The following is a 22,500-nucleotide window of genomic DNA, read 5'->3' on the forward strand; positions in this document are numbered from 1 at the left end:
AGAAACTTAAACAGAGAATATTTCATTCAATACAATCATTTTGAACTTCTTTCTTTGGATGTTGAGGTGAAATATGAGCCGGACGTGTTACGGACAGTTTCATGAGATCAGTGTTCACAAACTTCCTCTTGCATCCGTGATACTGAGACAATCACATCAAGTATCTGAGGAAGTTTGTGGTTCATCGTTGGCTGTAAATGAGAATACAGTAGTTAGTGAGTTCATGTAATCCTGCAGTGAGGATTGTGTAAACATATGTGGCTTGCTGTCCCTGGTGGAGGGCTTGAGGCTTGAGACGTGACCTGAGCTCGAATGCCCCCCAAAAGATGCCAAGAAATGGAACAGCAAGTCACTGGTGTGATGGCCTCACGAGGGGCGGAAGTGATGTGTTGGAAGGAATAAGGGGAACTGATTGATTTGTACAACAATACCCCTCCCGAAAGAATGGAATATGAAACGACATACTGGAAGGGAAGGGGGCGCTTGCCTAACCTTGTGTACCAGATGGGCAGTGCCAAAGAAGAGCCGCTAGTGGAGGCCGCCTCATGCTATGGTCCACTTGGGGGATAGGAAACCAAGAGGTGCAGGATTGGGAGAAATAGAGAGTGAAATTAGGTTGAAACACTGAAAGACAGTGCCGGTTGCGGACGCATAGAAATGAGCTCTTGTGGAGAGTTGTTGTAATTGCAACTGGAGGGCATCACCATGCCCGAGCACGCTCGCGCAGGTCCGCCCGGACTAGACCTTAAGCGTCCCTCCAGATGCAATTCGTTCGACGGGAGGTGCCCACGCAGTGAACGGGCTAACACCACGTGTGTGGGGTTTGGCTGCCATTCGAGCGGACAAGCTCATCCTGCAATTGAACTGGGGACCTCACTGCATTCGAAAGGGGAAGACCTCACAGCGATAAGAAAGGCAGAGGCCATGATAGAAATAAACATGAGTAAGCTCAGCATTCGCACAGGAGTACTCCCACTTTGCCCTTGATGTATGTGTGTGGGAGGGCCTTCAGAGTGGTATGAACGGTAGGGCTTCCGGGATTGCCGGGGTGGACCCTCGCAGCATCCGAATGGGAGGACCCTCTCAGTGGTATGGACAGGAGGGCTTCCGGGCCGGCCGGGATGGACACTTGCAGCATCCCAATTGGAGGACCCTCCTGTGTTTGAACGGGACAGCCCTTGGATGTATGTATGTGGGAGGGCCCTCTCAGTGGTATGGACGGGAAGGCTTCCGGGCCGGGATGGACCCTTGCAGTATCCGAACGGGAGGACACTCACGGTGATTTGAAAGGGACAGCCCTTGGATGTATGTATGTATGTGGGAGGGCCCTCTCAGTGGTATGGACGGGAGAGCTTCCGGGATTGCCGGGATGGACCCTCGCAGCATCTGAATGGGAGGACCCTCCTGTGTTTGAACGGGACAGCCCTTATAAGTGGGAGAACTTACCAGGTAGTCCAACTTCCTCACTCACTGTACTCCAAGCCATGTCTTTTTTCGTCCGGTCTCTGTACATGTATGATGTTGTGTCGTACAATTCCGGATGCCCACACACCGCTACAACAATTTTTTCAGGACGTCAGTGACATCCGGACAATCTCAATGCTGATAGGCTTTCGCGACAACACGTCATGCAGATTTCTCGCTCGAGTCGAAATATGTAATGAGCCAGACAGGAATCACCTGCGCGGGAGATCCAGATTGAAACGCTGGGGAGTGTTGGAATGATGATTGAATTAAATAGTTAATCTTTTGTTTCCCTCGCGTCCAAATGAAGCTGTAATAGAACTTGAGTGGCATGAAGCTGGAGCAGCACCTGTTCACGGAGACAGGCTTACGCGATGATCCGCTCCGGGTGGAAATTTAGATAAGAGAACATATGAACAGTCGTAGAGAGCTGTTTGACATATATACAGCCACGAAGCAGCCAGTTGTGGAAGCACCTTCACGCAATGATCAGCTCTAGCGAATAGAGATTATCCGATGATCTGAGTCACATGCATGGTTCTGTTTGTGAGCAATGGGCAAGGCCGAATGCCGGAAACTAGAAATCTGGTCCAAATGTTGTTGAGCGGACCAAAGCTGTCTTTTTCTGCATATCGCTTCCCCCTTTGGCATATCGTGGTGCCGTTTTTGTGGCCCGTTCTGCATAAAGTCCCGGTTCTCCCGATGTCCAGTCCGCCCCTGACTTACAGATAGTGTTGCCAACTTAGCAACTTTGCCACTAGATTTAGCGACTTTTATTAAAAAAACCAGACTAGCGACAAATCTAGCGACTTTTTGGACTAATCGTAGCTACTTCCGTAGAAGAAAGTCGCCAATACTTCCCTGCGAGCGTGTGGTCTTGCTTTCCTGCCCGGACTCGGAGGCACACAGGTGAGCAGGCGAGAAGGCGGAGCAGCACAATCAGTTGACCGCACGGCAGCTGACATAGACGTGAATGAGCTGCGCATGTGCAAACAGCGTTATCAAGGACCAATCACGAATCTGTATTGTTCGCACCCCTTTAGTTTTACATTTAAAGAGTTTCATTTAACCGTTTATTTTTATTCTTTTCATGCACTTAATCACAGGAGATTTTTAGATGGTTGTTCATTCCTGTTTCTGAACTCTCTGAATTCAGACACTTACTTAGAAAACTCTGTACATTGTATGGATGTAAAGTTTGTTCAAACGCGTAACAAACTTTACATTTTGCTACATTTGTATATAGGGAATTACAGTATGTACGGTAAGCCCAGGGAAGCGGACACTATGCAAAATGCAAATGAGACACAAATACAAAATATGACACAAATCACAAATATGTTAATTAGCGTATGACGTCATCTAGCGACATTTAGCGACTTTTTGAGCATGCTTTAGCTACTGAAACTAGTTGGCAACACTGCTTACAGAAAGTATCACCATTTTGTTTTCTCTTTCTTTGGACATATAGCATGCTAGTTCTGGACATTTGTACTACATTACTCCTTTCAGTCCCAGTACTATTGTAAGCATGCAAGAGCCTGTATTATGCATGCAATCTAAAAGCACTTTAAGAATGCTTGTCGCTCACTTCCTGTTGTAACACGAATCGCTCCAAAACTGGAGAATGCACAGCGACACATTCATAGAATTCTGCGCGACTCACTCTGAACTTCACCGATTCTGTTGACTTAGCCATAAAAAGCCATTAAGCACAATAAACGTGTTCAGGTGAGACGTGTGACCTGCAGGCGTCACATTAATGCTGCACAACCGCATTCCAGCTGAGAGGAATGTGAACACAGAAACTCTCACTTGTGTCCGGACAAACATGAGAGACACATCGACGACAGCATGCACAGGTAATCGCAGCTCTTTTACTTCAATAAATCATCCGAGAAATGAAATGGAGGAGAGTTTGAGGAGATACGGCTGGTGATGAGGTTCAATGTAAATGTTATGAGTACTTTTGGAGTTACTAAATGCTTCCGGACAAGCTTTCCTAAAATAGATGAAGTGTTGTTGTCATCTCATAAACATCTGTAGAAGGTGATTCATATCTGAGCTCCAAATCTAATGTGTCTAAATGAAATGTTGTGTCTTCGCTAACATGTTCATGCTTACATTTAGAATATTTGTTCTTTTCCGAGACGTGTCTGTTTATGGTGTCAGTTACTCACACACATGATGTTATCTGTTTTGCATGAACGTGAGGGGTCAGTATTTGCATAGTAAAGTCGCCTCGTTGTCTTCCCGCACAAGAGGTTTTTCCCTGTTGGTCACGCCGCATGCACTACACGACATAACTTCCTAGAGAGGAAACATGGCGGTCATATAGGATGACCACCGACATGTGCAGTGAGTGATCCTCATGATGGCCTGGAGGAGAGCACTTATAGTGAATATATGAGCTATAGCCATATAGTATGAATTCCCTGTTAGTAAACGTCAGTCATTTGTTGAATTGTATTTTGATTCGCTCAGAGACCGAAATGACTCTTATTTTAGTTTTCGGTTGATTTTGACATCAAAACACAATCACGAGCTTAAAGCTGAAGTATGTAATATGCAGAATGAACTACAAGTACTTGGACCTCATGAAGAGGGAAATGCTCATCTGTTGATTTGAGCTGCCCGACATCTGAACTGGATAACCGTGCGTTCAGACCAGAGGCGTCGAGAGCGGCAAATCGACCTGAAGTCATTCATTTTCTATGACGGACTCGTCAGCGGCGAGAAGCTGCGCGGCGAGTCTTGGGCGGTGTGAGCGTCAGAGGAAAGTTCAAGTGCGGCCAACATTATGGTAATGAGCTTTGACGCGGTTCGGCGGCCACCTATTGGAGTATAGTAGTGCTCCGCTCTAGCGAAGTCTAGAGAACACAACCGTGTAATGTTTGTTCCCACCAAACATTAGTTCCGAAGACAAAATGGAGGAGAAACTGATTATTGCCGTGGCGGCTTTTCCCGTAATATACGATCTGTCCCAGTTTGCTTACAGGGATATAAAATATAAATAAAATAAAAAAACTATGCGTGGACAAAGGTGTCTGAAATTGTTGGTGTGCCAGGTGAGTTGATGAAGTGGATATTATGGTTTATATAATATTATATAATAATATATTAAAATATTTAATGTAGATATATGCTACTTGTAATATGTTGTTAAAAAGATACTGGTCAACATGTCTGGATGTTTTGTGGCCCCTTTAAATATAGTTCACAAAACCAAGCATTGTCAATGAACGTTGCCAAATAAGTCGAATTTTGACGCTCTCGCCGCCTCTGGTCTGAACGAACGGTAATTGTAGTTTCAATATTCTAATATTAGCTATGGTGTTTGAGACCCGCCTGTTTTGGCTTGAAATTGACCGTTTGTTTCGGCGCGAAACGGACCGCTCGTTTAGGCGCGAACTGACCGCTATAAAACAGGTACACAGACACCATTTCCTCAGATACACCGCAGTCAGCGGACGGAAAGCGAGAAGACTGTAGTGCTTTCTTTATGTAATAGCACATTTTGTTTGGCTGTACAGTGCTTGACCATCTGATAATGTAAATGTCAATATCCGGTTTAGTTCGGATGAAGGTTTGACAGCTCTTTATGTTCACTGTAAAAGCCTCTCGGTGTTGTTGTTTTTACTTTATCGTCTGAGAGACGTTGAGTGACGCTAATAGGAAATTCATGTTGTATTATTGATTTTGTGGGTGTGTGCTGAGTAACACAGATCATTATATAGCACATTTTAGACATTGAGCAGACCTTCCGATCACTTTAGCCAAAACAGAAAGTTTGAGTGGGTGGACTTCCTCTCTGTAATGTTATGAAAGCACACTCACTCTTTCACTACAGTAAACTCTTCATATCACCGTCCAAACTGTCACCATTTATTTATTTATTGTAAGAAATGTAGGACAACTGATTGTAAGACATTTGTATTAACTGTCACCATGCTAATACCTTGTTTTCTGGAAATGTACCAGAGCAATCCCATGAATGTGTCAATCATAACATTGAAAAAATAAAACCTTAAAGGGACAGTGCACCCAAAAATGAAAATTCTGTAATCATGAACTCACCCTTATGTTATCCCAGATGTGTGATTTTCTTTATTCACCAGAACACAAATTAGATTTTCAGAAGAATATTTCAGCTCTGTAGGTCCATACAATGCAAGTGAATGGTGACCAGAATTTTGAATATCCAAAAAGCACATAAAGGCAGCATTAAAGTAATCCATAAGGCTCCAGTGGTTTAATCCATGTCTTCTGTAGTAATATGACAGGTGATATGTTTGGGTGAGTAACAGATCAATATTTAAGTCGATTTTGCTAGACATTCTCCTCCCTGCCCAGTAGGGGGCGATATGCATGAAGAATATGAATCACCAAAAACACTGAAATTGATCTGTTACTCACTCACACCTGTCACATCGCTTCTAAAGGTATTGATTTAATGGTTCGATATACTGGTCATGAGTGCTTTATATGTGATGTTAGATTTGAAGTTTTTCCTGCTAATGTCATGTCCGTAACTTATGTAAATTACCCTGGTACATTTAATAGGGCAATCGTGAAGTACTAGGGGGCTGATTTATTTATTTGCTCCACCATCGGTCCGAAAAGTCCTGAGCACGATGAGTAACGGGTCCAGTAGCGTTTCTACTTGAGCTTAAAGCCTCCACATGCACTACGTCTCCGCGGTAACACGCTCAACAAGTCACGTGATAAGATGCGCGGATTGACAGTCTCAGACGTGGAGGGAACTGAGATTTGTCCTCCGCCATCCGGATTGAGTCACTACGCCACCACGAGGACTCGGAGGCATTGGAAATTGGGCGTTACAAATTGGGGAGAAACCAAAATAACAATTACATTGTTACATATTAAACGTCCATTCCTAATATCAACAATTGAATTACAAACAGTAAAAATGGCCGTTTTTGAAATCTGTAATCTGGTTTTCTCTAGTGCCATTGTTCATTTCAGATATGCCGAATGTTGTTGTAAATAGTAAGAAAGCATTTTAAGATATCTTTAATTACTCTTCAGTTTATCGAGATCTGAATTAAATTAGCATATATCAGAAATGCATCAACAGATGTACAAAATTAGCATTTTCGCTAGAAATCTGTTCAGTGCCGCGTGTGCATGCTAATAGCGTAAATAGATTACGCATAAATGCTGAACAATGGCTGGATAGTTTGGGCGGTTCTTTCATTTTTAGTTTTGAAACGCTTAAAAATGTCGCTCTGGATGATGAATGATTATTTGATGGTGGTTTCTGCTCCGAGTGAAACATGGGTTAGTCATCAGGCGACCAGCGGCGCTCATGTGAAGTTCACTGGACGCTCGCTAGGTGCTTATCTGATGCTGTTAGTCATTACGGTCCCATTAGCTGTTGAATCACACATAATTCACTCTGGCTCACTGATGCAAACTTCTCAAACGCTGATATGAATCTTTAAAATCCAGCGTCGCTCTATCGATCTGTTGTGCTCATGTCCTGTTGCTAATGCGCTGCTTTTAGCCTGCAGGAGTTCTGCAATTTGCTGACAGCAGTTATGTGCTCCTGCGTTGGGCTTTAATGCCCGTGGGCCACTCGGGGGACCTTGTCTTGTGTGGGGGTGTTTTGGATTTTTACAATGAATCACGGGTTCAGTGTTTAATCATTTGTTTAATCATGTACATCAGTTCCACATGAATCAATTAAGTTACACCAGCATATTTTTTCCTCTTTGTGTGGCTCATTAATTCTTTGTCAGAAGTTATTTTAAAACGATCCAATTATGTAGCCTTAAAGGACACTTAAATCCATTTAATTAGGTCATTTAAATCTTTGGTGTCCCCAGAATGTGTCTGTGAAGTTTCAGCTCAAAACACCCCACAGATCAGTTATTATTCCATGTTGAAATGCCCATTATTGTGTGGGAATAAAAACGAGCTGTGTGTGTGTGTCTTTAAATGCAAATGAGCTGGTGCTCCCCGCCCCCGTATCCAGAATAGGGCGGAGTTTTGACACCTCTGCTTGTGATCACTAGACATCATAATCAATATGACTGACAGTAAATAGTGTTCAGCTGATATGTGTGAACCGGAGTCAGACACTGATGAGGGAGAGACTCAAGAGAACGAAACTGGAAGTGTCCGAATGATTATTGGATACATTTATTTATTTGTTATAGTTTTTTCAGCAGCTTTGCAACGATGGATGAGCAACACACACACACACACACACACACACACACACACACACACGGTTACAACGTTCGCTATGCACTATAACCAAACAACACACAAACAAACATGTCCGTCGGCAGTGTCCGTCAACAGTCGTGGGCGGGGCCTGTACAAAGTGATGTCACTTTGTACATGATCTGTGAACGGGTTGTTCTGAGACAGTGTTTATGATTAATGGGGATTAATAACAAATGACTGGGTGGAAAACGCTCTCCGTCCACACTGAAACTTTGAAAAATATAGATTTTTTTAACAACGCTATCAATGTGAGTATTAAGTACAACAGCGCCGCTATAACACGGGCCGCCATCTTAATTGTTTTGGTTGGATGGATCACATGACTGCGTCACATGACAACAAATACATCATCATTTTCAGATATATCCTGTTTTCACAGTCCACACTACAATGTGAAAACACCATTTTCAAATGAATCCACTTTGCAGTGTGTTTTCAAAAATCTCAGTTTTTGTGGACAAAAACGGCATCTCAGTGTGGACGGAAGGCCAAAACGGCGAGAAAAAGATGCGTTTTCAAGCAAAACCGTATTAGTGAAGGCATAAATTAGTTCTAAATCCCAAAATGACAACATTAAACCCTATTAAGTCCCCCTCTTTTCTCATTTTGCTCAAAAATCATAAAATAACACTTAACACGTCAATCCGCGCATCTGATCACGTGACTCGTTGTGCATGACACCGCGGAAACTCACAGCATGTGGAGACTCATGCTACTCTCCATGATCCACACACAACTCACCACACGCCCCATTGAGAGAACCACTAATCACCACCACGAGGGGGTTACCCCATGTGACTCTACCCTCCCTAGCAACCGGGCCAATTTGGTTGCTAAGGAGATTCACAGCATGTGGAGACTCATGCTACTCTCCATGATCCACACAACTCACCACATGCCCCATTGAGAGCGAGAACCACTAATCACCACCACAAGGAGGTTACCCCATGTGACTCTACCCTCCCTAGCAACCGGGCCAATTGGTTGCTAAAGAGACTCACAGCATGTGGAGGCTCATGCTACTCTCCATGATCCACACACAACTCACCACATGCCCCATTGAGAGAACCACTAATCACCACCACGAGGAGGTTACCCCATGTGACTCTACCCTCCCTAGCAACCAGGCCAATTGGTTGCTAAGGAGTCCTGACTGGAATCACTCAGCTCCAGGTGTGATAGTCAGCATCCAATGACTAAAAATATAACTAAAACAATAAATGTGTCATGAATGGATGATTGGAAAGATGATTCACGCACGAACGCACCATTTTAAGACTTCAGAAGGCCTTTATTATACCCCTGGAGCCATATGGATTACTTTAAGGATGGATGGATTACTTTTTTGGGCTTCAAAATCTAAGGCACCATTCACTCCCATTATAAAGCTTGGAAGAGCGGATATTTTTAATATAACTCCGATTGTGTTTGTCTGAAAGAAGAAAGTCATATACAGCTAGGATGGCTTGAAGGCGAGTAAATTAAGGGATAATTTTTGGGTGAACTAACCCTTTAAACAGTCAGACCCCTCATCTGAACCAGTACAAATAAATAAAACAAACAAATAAACATTATTTACATATACATCGTGTTTTAAATCATAAAAAGGCAAAATGTCCATCGTGATAATGTTTATGATGCACCAGAGCCTGTTGAAGACCCAAACCATTCGCTGTGGCATTCCTGATGGAATCATGAGGTTGTTTATGCCACCCAAAGTGTAAACAAACGTCTGAGCCAATGTTTGATGAGGACGCGCCAGGGTCAGAAGCTTGGCACACTTGTGTTGATGAAGTGAATGCCCACTTCAATCAGCCTCACAGATGGAGAGGCTTTTATTTGATTAAACTCCTCTAAAGGTTTGTCCAATGAAGAAACGTTGGAACATTTTGCTCACGGGGGGCCTGAAACACGTACACATATGTAGTGAAGAATCAAGAATAAACTGTTGGACTGATGTTGTGTGCTGATGTGGTGTATCATCACTAAATAGTGTTTATTAGTCATTTTAGAGGCGGAGCAAGTTGTTACATTTTGATTAATGTTGCACCGATGTATCGCTATGATAAAAGTGATTATCGTGGGTCTGGGTATATCGGCGAGTATTGCCCCTGACTATCACAGCTGGAGTCATGAGTTTGAATCCAGGGCGTGGTGAGTGACTCCAGTCAGGTCTCCTTAGCAACCAAATTTGCCCGGTTACTAGGGAGGATAGAGTCACATGGGGTAACCTCCTCGTGATGGTGATTAGTGGTTCTCGATCTCAGTGGGGGCGTGTGGTGAGTTCTGTGTGGATTGTGGAGAGTAGCATGAGCCCCCAAATGCCGTGAGTCTCCTTAGCAACCAAATTGGCCCGGTTGCTAGGGAAGGTAGAGTCACATGGGGTAACCTCCTCGTGGTCGCTATAATGTGGTTCTCGCTCTCGGTGGGGCGTGTGGTGAGTGACTCCAGTCAAGTCTCCTTAGCAACCAAATTGGCCCGGTTGCTAGGGAGGGAGTGTCACATGGGGTAACCTCCTCGTGGTCACTATAATGTGGTTCTCGCTCTCGGTGGGGCGTGTGGTGAGTGACTCCAGTCGGGTCTCCTTAGCAACCAAATTGGCCCAGTTGCTAGGGAAGGTAGAGTCACATGGGGTAACCTCCTCGTGGTCGCTATAATGTGGTTCTCGCTCTCGGTGGGGCATGTGGTGAGTTGTGCGTGGATGTCGTGGAGAATAGCGTGAAGCCTCCACACGTGCTAAGTCTCCATGGTAACGCGCTCAACAAGTCACGTGATCAGATGCGCGGATTGACGGTCTCAGATTTTGATCAAGTAGTACGAATAAAAACGTTTATTTTCTTTGTAAAATGATGCACTGATCAGTTTTGCACAACAAGACCAGAAACACGTATTAAGAAAGTAAATGGTGTGTTTATGTGTTCATGTTGAACCAAGTGAAAATATCTGCCATTCAATGAAACAAGACGAGATACATTTGTATTCATGTTTTAATATTTCCCGCCGTTTTTCTACTCCGCTGAGCACTCTTTATTTACATTATTTTAGCGGATACAATAAAAGTCCAGCAGTCTTGTTTCAGTTTGTGTGGCAAGTCTTGAGGTTCTGTGTCAATCGTGAGGAACTGAAATGACTGATATGTTTATTTAAATGAAACCAAAGTACTCATGGGAATGTTGTTTCGTGATTGGTGTCTTCTGGAGCCCTTTCCCTCATTCTGTTTGTCTCCTCTCAAAGTCTGAGCAGATACTGGAGAACAGGAGAGCAGATTTAGGGAAAGCTGTAAACGGAGAAGACAATGGACATTAATGACATGAGAGGAGGAAGTGTGTGAGGGGGGGATTGAGGGAGAGAGAGAGAGAGGGATTGGGAGAGACAGGGGTAGAGAGAGAGAGGGGGGGGAGAGAGAGAGAGGGGGAAAGAGAGAGGGATTGGGAGATAGAGGGAAGGGGAGAGAGAGGGAGGGAGAGTGTGAGAGAGAGGGAGGGAGAGAGAGAGAGAGAGAAAGAGAGGGGGAGAGAGGGATTGGGAGATAGAGGGAAGGGGAGAGAGAGGGATTGGGAGAGAGAGAGAGAGAGGGAGGGAGGGAGAGTGTGAGTAAGAGAGAGAGGGATTGGGAGAGAGTGAGCGAGAGAGGGAGGGAGAGTGTGAGAGGGAGAGAGGGAGACAGAGAGAGAGAGGAGAGAGAGAGAGAGAGAGAGGGAGGGAGAGTGTGAGAGGGAGAGAGGGAGACAGAGAGAGAGAGGAGAGAGAGAGAGAGAGAGAGAGAGAGAGAGAGGGGTAAAGAGAGAGGGATTGGGAGGGAGAGAGCGAGAGAGAGAGAGGGAGGGAGAGTGTGAGAGAGAGAGGGATTGGGAGAGAGTGAGCGAGAGAGAGAGAGGAGAGGAGAGGAGAGGAAACTTGCTGATGGTCAGATCAGTGGGAGGAGACGTGAGAGGAGGAAATCCTCAGTGTCTCTCCATCCGTCTGCGAGTGTCTTTGTGTTCTCCGGAGCGTTCCTGATGTCTCTCCGTCCATTCTAGAGTTTTCCCGTCTGTTGAGAGGTAACGTGTGCTGTATGAAATATACTCTGAGCTCGGTGTGTGTCCGTTCTGTGAAACATTAGACAGGAGAGGACCTGATGGAGAACAGCCGTGTGTATCTGCTGCATGTGTGTATGATGCTCTCCAGAGCGCTTCGGAATTTCTTTTAGACGCTCCTACAGTTTTATAAATCGTGTTGAAACGGTGTGGATTTATGGATTTGAAGTTTATACTGATTGGTGCCATTACCTGGATTAGTTCCTGATTGATTCTAGATTTCATTTGGAAAAACTGCCGAAGCTTTTAAGACTTTTCAAAAAGTATTATTATTATTTTAATATTCCATGTTATGTTTGATTATGTGTGATTAAACCATGGATCAGAACAAGACATGGACTGTAGAGTGATTATTGATGCACTGCAGGGTTGCAGAAAGGATAACGGAAAAAAGAGGTTAGGGGAACATTTAGGGAACGTTCTCCAAACTTAAAGGGAACATTTGGGGGTCCTGTGCATCTCAGCGAGTATTGACGCTGACTATCACACCTGGAGTCGTGAGTTTGAATCCAGGACGTGCTGAGAGTCTCCTTAGCAACCAAATTGGCCCGGTTGCTAGGGAGGGTAGAGTCACATGGGGTATCCTCCTCGTGGTCACTATAATGTGGTTCTCGCACTCGGTGGGGCGTGTGCTGAGTGACTCCAGTCGGGTCTCCTTAGCAACCAAATTGGCCCGGTTGCTAGGGAGGGTAGAGTCACATGGGGTACCCTCCTCGTGGTCGCTATAATGTGGTTCTCGCTCTCGGTGGGACATTTGAGTTACTCATGCTTGCATTAATTTCTTCCGTAAGTCTCAAAAGATGCAGACAGATACAGTGGCGGCTCCCAAAGTCTGAGACCACCAGTATAAATGCTTGAGTGGAAAGTTGAAACTGAAGAATGTCTTTTTAATGACAGAACAGCGTTAACGATCTGTGACACTAATTTACGTTCATTTGAAGTTGTGCAGATTGTGAAACAGTTTGCAGTCATTATAGTGAAGTTTACATGAAAACAATAGAGGTCATGTTTGTTTAGGCATTCTTTAGATCTGTGTTGCGGTTTCACAATGAGCATATGAGAAAACTATTCAGAGTGTTTAGTTTTAAACCTGCTCTGCTGCAAGTTTGACATGAATGAATGAATGTTGTTCTCGTTCACATCAGAGCATGTGATGGTGTAAATGCGGTTGTGTTTGTTTCTATTGAAAGGTTTGGTGTGTGTAAAGTGAGGCAGGACGTCACAAGGTTGTTTGAGGGCAATTAAGTTCTTAATTTAACACAAATCAAAGCACTATGATTGATAACTGCTTTTAAATGTTCATTTCCTGACATTAAGAGGGAAACGGCGCGCATCACTAACTGCTTTCACCTTGTCAGTATTTGAATAGAAATCCAGCGAGTCGATGTTTAATATGAGCGGAGAAGAGAAACATGAATGGAAACACATTAGCGGATCAGTCTGAAAAACGGTTGAACGGCTTTTAGGGTAAGTCGCACTTTTTGTTTGATATTATCCCCAATTTGGAACGCCCAATTCCCAATGCCCTCCGAGTCCTCGTGGTGGCGTAGTGACTCGCCTCAATCCGGGTGGCGGAGGACAAATCTCAGTTGCCTTCGCGTCTGAGACCGTCAATCCGCACATCTTATCACGTGACTTCTAGAGCGTGTTACCATGGAGACGTAGCGCATGTGGAGGCTTCACGCTATTCTCCGCGGCATCCACACACAACTCACCACACGCCCCACCGAGAGCGAGAACCACATTATAGCGACCACGAGGAGGTTACCCCATGTGACTCTACCCTCCCTAGCAACCGGGCCAATTTGGTTACCCCATGTGACTCTACCCTCCCTAGCAACCGGCCAATTTGGTTATCCCATGTGGCTCTACCCTCCCTAGCAACCGGGCCAATTTGATTACCCCATGTGACTTAACCCTCCCTAGCAACCGGGCCAATTTGGTTACCCCATGTGACTCAACCCTCCCTAGCAACCAGGCCAATTTGGTTACCCCATGTGACTCAACCCTCCCTAGCAACCGGGCCAATTGGTTACCCCATGTGACTCAACCCTCCCTAGCAACCGGGCCAATTTGGTTATCCCATGTGACTCTACACTCCCTAGCAACCGGGCCAATTTGGTTATCCCATGTGACTCTACACTCCCTAGCAACCGGGCCAATTGGTTACCCCATGTTATTCTACCCTCCCTAGCAACCGGGGCAATTTGGTTACCCCATGTGACTCTACCCTCCCTAGCAACTGGGACAATTTGGTTGCTAAGGATGCCTGGCTGGATTCAAACTCGCTGAAATACCCAGAACCCCCTGCAGAAATTCACTCTTCACGGTCAGCCGTGATTCATTTAATTCATGAGTGATAGTCCAATAACACGGCTGTTACTAAAAATGCGATTCAATCATGTGATTCAAACATGGCCGCCCCCATGTGGAGACCCTCTCCATGTAGAATAAAACTGCTTTTATAAGGTAACTGATATCACTTATGTGCAAACATGTTTCAAAATAAACTGTAATTCTACAAGTTACAGCAATACGCTGGACTGTAATATGATTTCTGCAATATCATGCATCTTATCAGATCCCTGTCTGTTGTTCTGTAGGGAAGCGCAGTATCCGCGTATAGGCAGCATGAGTTTGCCCAGGACCGTGACCTCCTCGACCCCGGAGTGCTCCGTGTCACGTGACCCCCGTGAGTGTATGGAGGACTACTGGACTGAGATGAAGACCATCGAGGAGGATTTTCAGGGAGGTCACGGGGACATGATGGAGAGAGGGAGTGTTGATGGTGCGTAGAACGTTTTTGTGTTTCAGATCACAGCTTCCTGGATTTTACAGCAAGGACTGACGTTATTGAATCTGTATTTTATTTCGTTCAGAGGTGGAGCTTGAGGAGGCGTGGCTACAGGAGGCGGGTCTCTCCACGCTGGTGTCGGGGACTCAGAGTGACGGTCCGGCGGAGGCGCTTCTCTCAACGCTCACGCGTACACAGACCGCCATGGTGAAGAAACGTCTGGATAACTACACGCAGACACTGCACAAGAGAAACAGACAGCCGATGAGACACGTGCGAGAAGTATTCCCCACGCCGGACGCATCGGTGAGAAATAATACTCCTCTTTTTTTGAAGAATTGTGCATGTGTGTAATCTTTAACAAAATGTAATTAATTATAATAAATATACTTTACCAATTACCCAATTTAATTTAATGGAATTTTCTATTTATTATTTATTTAATTATTATTATTATTATTATTATTTTTATTACTATTATTATTCTAGCTTAATGGAATATTCCGGGTTCAGCTCAATGGACAGCATTTGTGTCATAATGTTGATTAGCACAAACATTAATTTCGACTCGTTCCTCCTTTTCTTTACATGTGTGTTCCAGTGAGACACTCACAATGGAAGTCAATGGGGGCAATTTTTGGAGGTTTAAAGTCAGAAATGTGACGCTTATAATTTTATAAACGCACTTACATTAATTCTTTTTAAAACTTGTGCATTATTTGTGCTGTAAAGTTGTTTAAATCATCATTTTAGGGTTTTACAGTGTTACGTCGTCATGGCAACGAAGTTGTATAATTGTCTATATCTTCCCACAGATGTGGTTGATAAGTGATTTAATGACAGTAAAATCATGTTAACACACATATTGTTTATGTCTTGTGTCTATACTTTTGAAACGGTGAGTATTTTCCTTTTTCTCCCCAATTTGTATCACGTAACTTGTTGATCGTGTTACCATGGCGACGTAGCGCGTGTGGAGTCTTCACGCTATTCTCCACGGCATCCATGCACAATTCACCACACGCCCCACCGAGAGCGAGAACCACATTATAGCGACCACGAGGAGTTACCCCATGTGACTCTACCCTCCCTAGCAACCGGGCCAATTTGGTTGCTAAGGAGACCTGACTGGAGTCACTCACCACACGCCCCACCGAGAGCGAGAACCACATTATAGCGACCACGAGGAGGTTACCCCATGTGACTCTACCCTCCCTAGCAACCGGGCCAATTTGGTTGCTAAGGAGACCTGACTGGAGTCACTCACCACACGCCCCACCGAGAGCGAGAACCACATTATAGCGACCACGAGGAGGTTACCCCATGTGACTCTACCCTCCCTAGCAACCGGGCCAATTTGGTTGCTAAGGAGACCCAACTGGAGTCACTCAGCACGCCCTTGGGGTTCGAACTAGCGACTCCAGGCGTGCTAGTCAGTGTCAGTGCTCGCTGAGATACACAGACCCCCAAACAGTGGGTATTTTAATGGTTACAGATTAAACCCCATTGACTTGCATTGGAAGTGTCTCACTGGAACACACCTTTAAAGAAAAGGAGGGACGAGTCGAAATGAATCAACATGATGTCACAAATGCTATCGATTGAGCCAGAATATTGCTTTAAGTTAAAATGATGCTGTGATGTCTGTAATAAGTCCTCATTGAACAGTTTATCTTTAAAGGGGCCATATTCAACACCCCACTGACTCACGCTGGCATGAAAAGTGACACATGAGGAAACCCCAGACACGGTTAAATTAGACTCTATACAGCGCATGACGGCAGACGACACCATGAACCTTTAGAAGCTGCAGATGTTTCAGTCCATGGACTGTTTGATAATCAAATGATCAATGGATCAAAGAATCATTGTTTCAAGGCGGCTTTATTCTGTGTCCTATAACGCTGATTTAAAACACTTTGGTGTCCATTACGGCCGAATGATAGAAGGATTCTGTTGGATTTAGTGCTCAGTGGGCGAGACGTGTGGCAGGTGGGCGTTTGCGGGGTGAATCGTGATTTCAGGCGAGTCGTGAGTCATCGTCAGCTGCTCGAACATCTGATGCTCTGAGTCGGATTAAATATGAAGGACAGATTCATGAGACAAATGTGCAGCTGGACACAATCATGTGTTACTTGTGTTCTCTTGCAGTCTGCTGAACTGACGCCTCCTGTCTCTCCAAACGGACAGATCGTGCCCAAACAGCCTCTGTGGAATCTTCCCAAAGGTTAGGCCACATTTAACCCTTGACCTTTGTCTAGTTAAGCACTGAACAAGCTGTGTTAATGTGTGTGTGTGTGTGTGTGTGTGTGTGTGTGTGTGTCCAGGTCCCCGGTCGTGTCCACTCTTCTCTCCGGCTGAAAGTAATGGATCAGGGGGCGGTTCAGAGACGATCGTGTTATCGTTGGAGGTGGCATATTCGGAGGGCGTGCGAGCGCATCGGAAAGGCCGTGAATGCCAAGACTGCAGGAGGAGCCGTAGAGATGACAGGGATTATTTACCTGTGAGTTTGACCCGTGATGTCATAATACCCTCATTAACATGACACATATAATACAGCACTTCATGAGACCGTCACCAATCGGTGATAGATATCATGATACATGGACAAAACTGGTGCATTGTACAGTTACAGGGTGCGCCGCTAACGACGACAAGACCGTGGGTTCGATTCCCAGGGAACACACAAGCTGAAAATATATATTCTATAAATGCACAGAAAGTCTTACAGATGAAAAAACATATATCAAATATAATATATACCTCTAATGCGGTTTAAGTTTGTCTATCAAATTATAAAATAAATAAAAAAACTTTTTATATATACCTTGAATGGAGTATAAGATCATTTGTCTAAAATTGGAAAAAAAAATTATAAAAATAAAATAAATAATAATAATATATAGCAATTAAAAAAATCAATCTATAAAATAATAATATAAAAAGTAAAAACAAATAATATATATATATATATACTTTGAATGCACTGTAAACCATCCAAGTCATACACATGATAAAATATATTAAATAAAAAATAAATACAATTAAATATATACCTTGAATGCAGTGTAAGATCACTTATAAAACACTTAAATAAAATAAAAATAAAAATAATATCTATATCAATTAATGCAGAGGAAGATCATTCAAGCCTTAAAAATGATTAAAAAAGTAAATAAATTAACATAAAAGTAAGTAATATATACCTTGTAACCATTGTAGGTTAATTCAGGTCTTGAACATGAAAAAATATATAAAATAATAATATATAAAGTAAATATATATGTATATATATATAATTAGTCATACGCATGACAAAATATATATATAATTTTTTTAAATATATGTATAAATATATATATACCTTGAATGCAGTATAAGATCATTCAACACTTAAAATGAAAGAAATATATAAAATAATAAACTATAAAGTAAAAACAAAAAAAATAATTAAGTCATACACATGATAAAATATATAAACATAGAAGATATTAAATAAATAAAGACCTTGAGTTCATTCAAGTTTTACAAATTAAAAATATGTAAAATAAAAATGTTTTTTTATATAAATAAATAAGTTAAAATATGTACAAGTTTCATTATACGTGCAATATTTAAATGCTGTAAGTTCATATGAAAAATAGGCTCACGGATCATTTAAAATGGACTAATAAACAAACAAACAAACAAACAAACACAGGATTGTCTTGTGTGGTTCAGAGTTTTCAGATGGTGAAGTCCAGACAGGGGGTGACGCGAGTGAACGATCTGTCGTCCGACGACATTAAGAAGATCGGATACATCTCGCTGATTGAGCTCACCACCTTCTACGACATCCTGGGGATCGAGATGAAGAGGAACCGTGTGGTGCGCGCTAAAGTACGAGGTGTGTGTCGGACATCATAAGCCTCAGAAACCGTCTGAAACGAACAGCAGTTGTAAATGTTGCGGTCTTGTTCTCACAGAGAGCGGGATATTCGGAGTTCCTCTCACCGTACTCCTGGAGAACGACCAGAAGAAGCTTCCCGGATCCAGAATTCCACTCGTTTTCAAGAAGGTGTGTGTCTCATCTTACCATGCTCGATTCTGTGTGAACTGCCATGATGTTACGCTGTTGCAGAGCTTTGCCATGCGGTTGCTAGGTGGTTATGGGTGGTTGCTAGTCAAAAGAGTCCAACCAGAGGTCTAAAAGTGAATTCAGTTAAAGCCCAACCCGAACCATTACGAACCTGATATTGTTCGCTCTTTATAATCTCTAAAAATTAGTTGCAATAGGTTGTATTTTATTTAAGCTTTTTTGGCATGAAAGACGCAGTGCAACGAACAAAACCGAAACCAGGTGTTTTTAAAAATGTACGTTTCTTTTCGTTTTACTTGACGTGTTGACTAAAAAATGCATGAGAGATTGAAAGTCAAAGACGTCTGGGTATCTCAGTGAGTATTGACGCTGACTAGCATGCCTGGAGTCGCTAGATTGAATCCAGGGCGTGCTGAGTGACTCCAGCCAGGTCACCTTAGCAACCAAATTGGCCCGGATGCTAGGGAGGGTAGAGTCACATGGGGTAACCTCCTCGTAGTCACTATAATGTGGTTCTCGCTCTCGGTGGGGCGTGTGGTGAGTGACTCCAGTAAGGTCTCCTTAGCAACCAAATTGGCCCGGTTGCTAGGGAGGGTAGAGTCACATGAGGTAACCTCCTCGTGGTCGCTATAATGTGGTTCTCGCTCTCGGTGGGGCGTGTGATGAGTGACTCCAGTCAGGTCTCCTTAGCAACCAAATTGGCCCGGTTGCTAGGGAGGGTAGAGTCACATGGGGTAACCTCCTCGTGGTCGCTATAATGTGGTTCTCGCTCTCGGTGGGGCGTGTGATGAGTGACTCCAGTCAGGTCTCCTTAGCAACCAAATTGGCCCGGTTGCTAGGGAGGGTAGAGTCATATGGGGTAACCTCCTCGTGGTCACTATAATGTGGTTCTCACTCTCGGTTGGGCGTGTGGCGAGTTGTGCGTGGATGCCGCGGAGAATAGCGTGAAGTCTCCACACGCCATGGTAACGCGCTCATCAAGTCACGTGATCAGATGCGCAGATTGCCGGTCTCAGACGCGGAGGCAACTGAGATTCGTCCTCCGCCACCCAGGTTGAGGCGAGTCACTACACCAATATGAGGACTTGGAGCGCATTGGGAATTGGTCGTTGTTATGGTGCGTTCACATGCAACGCAAAGCGAGCGTTTTGCGCGGCGTGATTACATACAAAGTCAATGCAAAGATGTGAATAAACGCGAATGGCCGTGCTGCGGGAATGCTGCAACTCGAACACGCAAAATTGCTTCATTCGAGTATTCGTTGGAATTTTCCAACTCGAGCAGAAAATCCGCGTGACGCGTTGTCGCGAAAGCCAATCAGCATTGAGATTGTCCGGATGTCACTGACGTAGTAGCAGAAGAAATCATGAAAAATGGACAAAAGATTGTTGTAGCGGTGTGTGGGCACCCAGAATTGTACGACACATGTCACACATGTACAGAGACCGGACGAATAAAGACATCGCTTGGAGGAAAGTGAGCGAGGAAGTCAGACGACCTCGTAAGTTCTGAAAATATGCGCGACTACTTGATTCCAGCTATTGGTTGAACTTTACTATGAACCAAGTCGTAGAAGCCACGCCTCCTGTCCTTTTCCGGAAGAGAAGCGGGAATAATCGCGGGTTCGCGTTACTCGCGCGAACACCAGTTTAAACGCACATTTATAATCTAGCGATCAAACTCGCGCGAGCAATGCAAAGGGAACATTTTCTTCGCGTTGTATGTGAACGCACCTTGGGAAATGTGCGTCAAAATAAAAAAACACAGCAGATATTGAGCCAGAACAATGACTAGATAACTTGAATTTAAATTTTGTTCATTTTAATTTTATGCTGTGTATTTTTAAACACTTTTTTTAGAGGTGGTATTAGCTGTAAATATTCTGATCTGTTTCACATTTCACAGAAATTCCACCTATAAAAAATACACAACCCCAAAAACCTCTAATCTACACTAGACCGGACTGGAGTCTCTCCTCCAGTGTAAGTCTATGGGTGTTTTTCAGGGGATCTGTTAGTAAAGTAACCGCACACACTCTCTCAACAACACGTCTGTAACAGGACCACAAACACACTGAACGTTTAATACAAACTCTTAGAGGATTGATCACAATAGCAAAGCTTTAGCAAACAGCGCTAATAACGACGCCAATCTGACCTGATTGTTCCACAGTGGAACATTTGACATCAGGATTGTGAGTGTTTCTGGAAACCTCCTGCTCAGCACTTCTCCGGTTGGAGATACTTGTCCACTGTGTGTGATCTCTGATATCATCCCGACCCGATGGCCCACGCTTGTCGGAGCGTTTTCCAGAAAAACAAAGGCGGTGACCAGAAGTGTTCTGGTTTATTTTACCTCGTCGTCAGGCCTCGCTCTGTTGTTTCTCTCAAATCCTCTGCAAACGCTGCAGAGCTTGAAAGATTTACTGAGGAAACTGCAATAAAAACTAAAAACAATAGAGCGAGTTTAGATGCACAGAGGACGTCTGGTGTCCTGCAGAGTCACATGATTAAAGTAGATTCTTTCAATAAACGTTCGAGATTAATCTGTTTACGGAGAGGTTCTTTGAGGGTTGCAAGTATTCGACACAAACCAGACGCGTGTTTTAGAGGATCCCCTGAATGATCATGTGACACAGGAATCAGGGATGTGTTTGACAGAGACAGTGAGTCTGACGGGCTTATCAGCCACTGATATGTTTAAATTAGCTGCGGTGCTGAATTATCTCTGAAGAACATGTGTGAAGACAACAGAAGACATCCTGTTTTTAGCTCCGGTACGAGTACATGGTACAGTGATGATATCAGATGGTACTTCGCAATGGTTCTGGGATTTATATGGTATTCCAAGATAATTCAAAGAATGCCATGGTAGTGGGCCTGGGTAGCTTAGCAAGTATTGACGCTGACTATCACCCCTGGAGGCACAAGACGGGAGTGACTCCAGTCAGGTCTCCTTAGCAACCAAATTGGCCCGGTTGCTAGGGAGGGTAGAGTCACATGGGGTAACCTCCTCGTGGTTGCTATAATGTCGCTCTCGGTGGGGCGTGTGGTGAGTTGTGCGTGGATGCCACGGAGAATAGCGTCCACATGCGCTACGTCTCCATGGTAACGCGATCAACAAGTCACGTGATCAGATGCGCAGATTGACGGTCTCAGACGCGGAGGCAACTGAGAATCGTCCTCCGCCAACCGGATTAAGGCGAGTCACTACACCACCATGAGGACTTGGAGCGCATTGGGAATTGGTCGTTGTTATGGTGCGTTCACATACAATGCAAAGTGAGCGTTTTGCGCTGCGGGATTACATACAAAGTCAATGCAAAGATGCGAATAAACGCGAATGGCCGAGTGGCGCGAATGCTGTGACTCGAACACGTGAAATTGCTTCAAACTCGCGCGCGCAATGCGAGGCAAAAATTTTCTTTGCGTTGTTAATAGATATTAATTTTGATATTAAATTGTTTTCATTTTAATTTTATGGTGTGTTTTTTTAAACACTTTTTTTTCAGTGTGGGAGTCGTTGTTCGTGCCCAAAAGGGTTTTCATGCGGGGGGATCACCAAGCTACATCGCGCAGCCTTAAAGCCCAGGGCACCCCCGGGCAGTCAAGGGCCCCCTGGGCACTGGCCCCATTGGCCCGGTCGGTAATCCGTCCCTGGTTATATCCCAACATATCTTAAATGTAGTGCAATTTCTTAACACTTGAAGACATTCTTTTGGCGGCACGTTACGGTTCGACACGACTCGCTTTACTTTTCTGAGCTTGTTTTTCCACTGCAGTTTAGTGCCGGCTCAACGTCGGCGGGATTATAGGCTGATCGTCATAGTTACG

At 44.1% G+C, this 22,500-nt stretch overlaps 2 protein-coding genes across 6 annotated transcripts in view; one reads left to right on the top strand and one right to left on the bottom strand.

Moving 5' to 3' along the window:
- The window catches only part of LOC127635186 (keratin-associated protein 5-1-like), a 505,876-nt gene that overhangs the window by 14,055 nt on the left and 469,321 nt on the right, over positions 1–22,500 (bottom strand). The window contains exon 3 of one of the 3 annotated variants that reach the window (XR_007969442.1): positions 19,334–19,406. The exons of 1 other annotated variant lie outside the window; for it this stretch is intronic. The gene's annotated coding sequence lies outside the window, so the exon portion shown is untranslated. Of the gene's footprint in view, positions 1–19,333; positions 19,407–21,603; positions 21,677–22,500 lie in introns of those variants that run through there. One more of the 3 variants, XR_007969443.1, reaches the window with a different exon arrangement.
- LOC127635174 (rho GTPase-activating protein 18-like) overlaps positions 1–22,500 on the top strand; it is a 42,095-nt gene that overhangs the window by 2,739 nt on the left and 16,856 nt on the right. The window contains exons 1-7 of one of the 3 annotated variants that reach the window (XM_052115030.1): positions 3,177–3,326; positions 14,399–14,583; positions 14,675–14,895; positions 16,741–16,816; positions 16,917–17,092; positions 18,310–18,475; positions 18,555–18,646. In XM_052115030.1, coding sequence (XP_051970990.1) covers positions 3,319–3,326; positions 14,399–14,583; positions 14,675–14,895; positions 16,741–16,816; positions 16,917–17,092; positions 18,310–18,475; positions 18,555–18,646 — 924 coding nt within the window. In that variant the 5' untranslated portion in view covers positions 3,177–3,318. Of the gene's footprint in view, positions 1–3,176; positions 3,327–11,574; positions 11,760–14,398; positions 14,584–14,674; positions 14,896–16,740; positions 16,817–16,916; positions 17,093–18,309; positions 18,476–18,554; positions 18,647–22,500 lie in introns of those variants that run through there. The other 2 variants (XM_052115031.1, XM_052115029.1) reach the window with 2 other exon arrangements.

The sequence above is a fragment of the Xyrauchen texanus genome, chromosome 42 (genome assembly GCF_025860055.1).
Source record: "Xyrauchen texanus isolate HMW12.3.18 chromosome 42, RBS_HiC_50CHRs, whole genome shotgun sequence".
NCBI classification, from domain to species: domain Eukaryota; kingdom Metazoa; phylum Chordata; class Actinopteri; order Cypriniformes; family Catostomidae; genus Xyrauchen; species Xyrauchen texanus.